We start from the raw sequence: 3,834 nt of genomic DNA on the forward strand, positions 1-3,834 counted from the left end.
AGTGCTCTGGAGAACCCCTGAGAAAAACTAAATAAAGTGGCGGTTTTTCGTCACATTTTTCTTGGTTGGCCAGCGCGTACAATGTCTCAGGACTGGTTAGCGTTGTTCCGGCGGAAATTCTGGTATGTCTCGGACCAACCGAGACAACGCTTATTTCGAGCAGCTGACTACGAATCTCATATATGAGCCATCTCCATTATCTCCTAAGTAAGCAGTTGTTCAAGTAAGACTAAGCTTTATGTGTGAATTTCACGTAAAATGCGTGAAGGCTTTCCACAACCACAGGTACTCGCCAATGCAGTTGAGCAAACAAATCAATGTTTAACACCTCCTTAAGGTGGTCAAAAGGTTATCCGCACACTTAGCTCTTCGCATGTCCAGCGGAAAGTACTTTTCATGGGTCGCTTTCAATAAGCATTAAAATGCTAGGATCAACGCTGAAACAAAAAAAGTTTTTCAATCGCTCCGTCAGGACCATGTCACTGAAAATGATCTAAAATCTGGCCCTGCTGCCCATTGACTTTGAACCTGGTGACTCCAATTTCGCGCACCAGTGATGCTTTTTTCGGCTACCATGAATGCATCCATCGACTATCACGAGCCTTAGGTCAAGCGCATTTAGATATTGTGCAGCAATTCTGCCATTTACTCCCTATCCTTAAGGTTAAGTAAGGGAATGTTCCCCCTATCTTTCTACACACTCTTGACCTTTGACCTTTGACGCTTTGACCCCCAGCTTCGACACATCCCACTCGTCTTGGGCGATTTACCCCACCACGTCCGTAGAATATGCGTGACCCGTGACGTAGCCCGTTCAGATTTGTGCCCAACTGTTGACGGCGCACGCCAGCGGAACGCACGCCGCACGCTTCATGCGTTCCTACAAGCTGCAATCTGATATGTTCAGATGAGCTAAAAAGCAGCTTGATGCATTTTGTGTGAGATCTAGCATCAATGGGTCTACATGTCAGAGGTGTAACATCACTCAATATGCAGATGTAATTTTTGCATCTAGATTCGCGCAGCATGCAAATAAGTAGGGCTACGTGTTCTGTACAAATGCTAGGTTCCTCATATGATTTCTATTTGCAGCTTTCAGCGGCTGATGTATCGAAGTGACTCTTCGCAGCAGATTGTAATACGACAGTGTATTATAAATGACCATTCATGTATAGAGTTTTCGCTGTGTTAATCTCCCATGCTGGGTAGTAAGAACTGTCCACTAGCACATATAATACTGGACCAGCAAACCATAGGGCAGTAAAATAACTATGCCCTAGGCATACTTATCCTATCACTTATGCTATTATCTAATTATATACTAGCAGAAAGTATACCCGTAAGCAGCAATGTTGTCTTTAAATATAACACTACCATGTAGTGGACACAGATAAAGTTAAAATATTTCATGTCTGAAGAAACGTCTGGCACTGGCGTACAAACAAACACTGGCCACAGCTACTGGCCACTGACTACATGTGTACAGTACGGTGTACCGTCAAGCAGAGTGAGCAGGGGCGAATGCTGCAGTAGGGGGGGGGGGATCTGAGACGTAGCACCATCTATTGAGGAAAGGTAGATTTTGTTTAGAGCCACGAACCCATCTCCCAGAAACGTGGTGATTCTGAATATGCTCATACGGGCGGAGTCAGAGACGGCAGTGTAATTCCACGTATGTGAAGTGGATCTGTGTAGCACCTGCCATCTATTGACGAATAGCCATTTTTTTAAATTTTTTGACTTAATACTTAACTTAACTTATTTTAATTTTTTTTAAGCCAGAACGCATCTCCCAGACGTGGTGATTCTGAATATATCTTAGTTAGGCACGATTGAGTGACTAACAATCAGGCGGAAAAGGAGGAAAAACAAAACACACAGAGAGATTAGCACAAATTATAGGTTAGATAATTATGAAGATTGTTGCAGCCGAAATTACGTGTCGTAACTCGCAATAAACTAGCAGAACTCCGCCAGCCTAGAGGAAAACTAAGATATTGTTCAGAAATCAGCCGTCTAGGCAGGTGGTTCTGGCTAAACAAAAATTAATAAAAGTTAAAGTTAAAAATTCATAAAAAATTCTATTCATGCAAATAAGATTGCAAGTGCAATACAGATTAACATCACGTACGTGTGAATAGCCATGGGTTATAGGAAGGTTGTAGCAAAACAAGTAAGCCTCTGCAAATTATGTCCACCGTTTCACATATTTCGGCCTCTAAGTAATGCCTTTTTTCACATTTTTTTTTCGCAGGAAATTTTGGCAGCTAAGAGTGCAATAATTTGGCAATTATGCAGTTAAAATTAGGTCGTATTATGTATCGTACATATTCCGTCAGGTGGCGTAGCCACAGCGAGCGATGTTGCGTCATATTTTTGTTGTTTGAAATGTGTCAGAACGTTTGTAGAAATTCGCATCATAGAGCTGGCAAAAGTTTTCGAGCGGAGCATAGAGGATCTGTAGTTATTTAACATGAATAAAATGTATGTTGTGTAAGCGCAGTAACAGTGTGAGTATTTTTAATTAATTTCTGTTCGATGCTTATTCAGGCCTGCCGCCTATTGATGCCCTCTACTGTGTTCAACACCTATAACCTTAACGGTGCAGTGGCCTAATCATATAACAGCATGTACGAATGGTTGCACTTTTCATTTCAAAAGCCTCTTGATAAACAATGATTTTCGTCTTATTCTCTTGGTGCAAATATGTAGAGATTCCTGGCGTCTCCCACTGTTGAGCTCCCCATGTACAGCTGTCCGTGGGAGAAGCAGACTATCCGATGTGCAGACGCGACGACAGACAGCTGTCGCCGGAGCTTTGTTAGATGCTCATGGGAAGTTTAGTTTGATGGGGAATTGTATTATGTGTGAGGACTTTAAAGTGACATGGATGACTTTGGAGGCCATACCCACACGTTAGTCATTACTGGCTCAAGATGTGCCAAGTGCCTGTAGAGATTTTCTCGTACGGCTTAGTAATTCAGGACAACACATCAAGACACGACCACTGAAAAGCAGTACATCAATCGCGTCAACAGCACAGGCAATATATGCCACGCAAAAGAACGAGAAGAAGAAATCATTGTTGAGCGCAGATGACACAGATGTGTACGTTCTGTCGTGTACCATTACCTCGATAGAGGCTTAACATTCCTATGATAATGCAGTCACCAAAAAAAAGGCGGCTGTTGTGGATATTAGTGCATCAGTGATAAAGTTTCCAGTATCATTCCGACATGTTACCAGCCCATGCCCTGACAGGTTGCCAACACTGTTCCCATGTGCCACGGGATCGGAAAGGGGCAAGATGTGAAAACTCTTCGAGAAGGGAAATGCAGCCTTTGAGCCATCTTACTCTGTGATATCAATAGACAATACATAAATCATAATTATCACCCCATGAATGGTGAATATTTAGGCTTTGAGTGACTATAAACTCACACACTCAGACACAGCCCCATTGGCATTGAGGATCAGGGATAGTTTTGGACCCCCGCAATATGTTTTCGCATATGGCATGATATACGTGCTTAACAAATACTAATCTGGGGTGCTAAACAGTAAACAATGTCAGTAAACTAGGCTTGGGCAGGTAAAAATTATTGCCCCCCGGCTATTCACACCTGTGACCTCTTCCGTTCCCTCTGTAAAGACTTCTTTGGTCAAATTTGTCAACTGTCCACCAATGGAAGACAAACTATTTCCCAACCATGACGACATTTTACAAGACTTCTCCTCCCTTTCATCCGTACACTACGTATATCTAACAAGCAATATGCAGTTTCACTTCTCGATCATGAACTTTGCCAACACGGCGACTCCATATTGTTGACA

General features: G+C 42.6%; 1 protein-coding gene across 1 annotated transcript in view; it reads right to left on the reverse strand.

Moving 5' to 3' along the window:
* The window catches only part of LOC106805890 (thyroid receptor-interacting protein 11-like), a 46,727-nt gene extending 42,893 nt beyond the window's left edge, over nt 1–3,834 (reverse strand). Inside the window, exon 1 of the mRNA XM_014807660.1 lies at nt 3,624–3,834. Coding sequence (XP_014663146.1) covers nt 3,624–3,720 — 97 coding nt within the window. The 5' untranslated portion in view covers nt 3,721–3,834. The remainder of the gene's footprint in view (nt 1–3,623) is intronic.

Source organism: Priapulus caudatus, unplaced genomic scaffold (assembly GCF_000485595.1).
Source record: "Priapulus caudatus unplaced genomic scaffold, Priapulus_caudatus-5.0.1 Scaffold132, whole genome shotgun sequence".
Taxonomy (NCBI): Eukaryota; Metazoa; Priapulida; class Priapulimorpha; order Priapulimorphida; family Priapulidae; genus Priapulus; species Priapulus caudatus.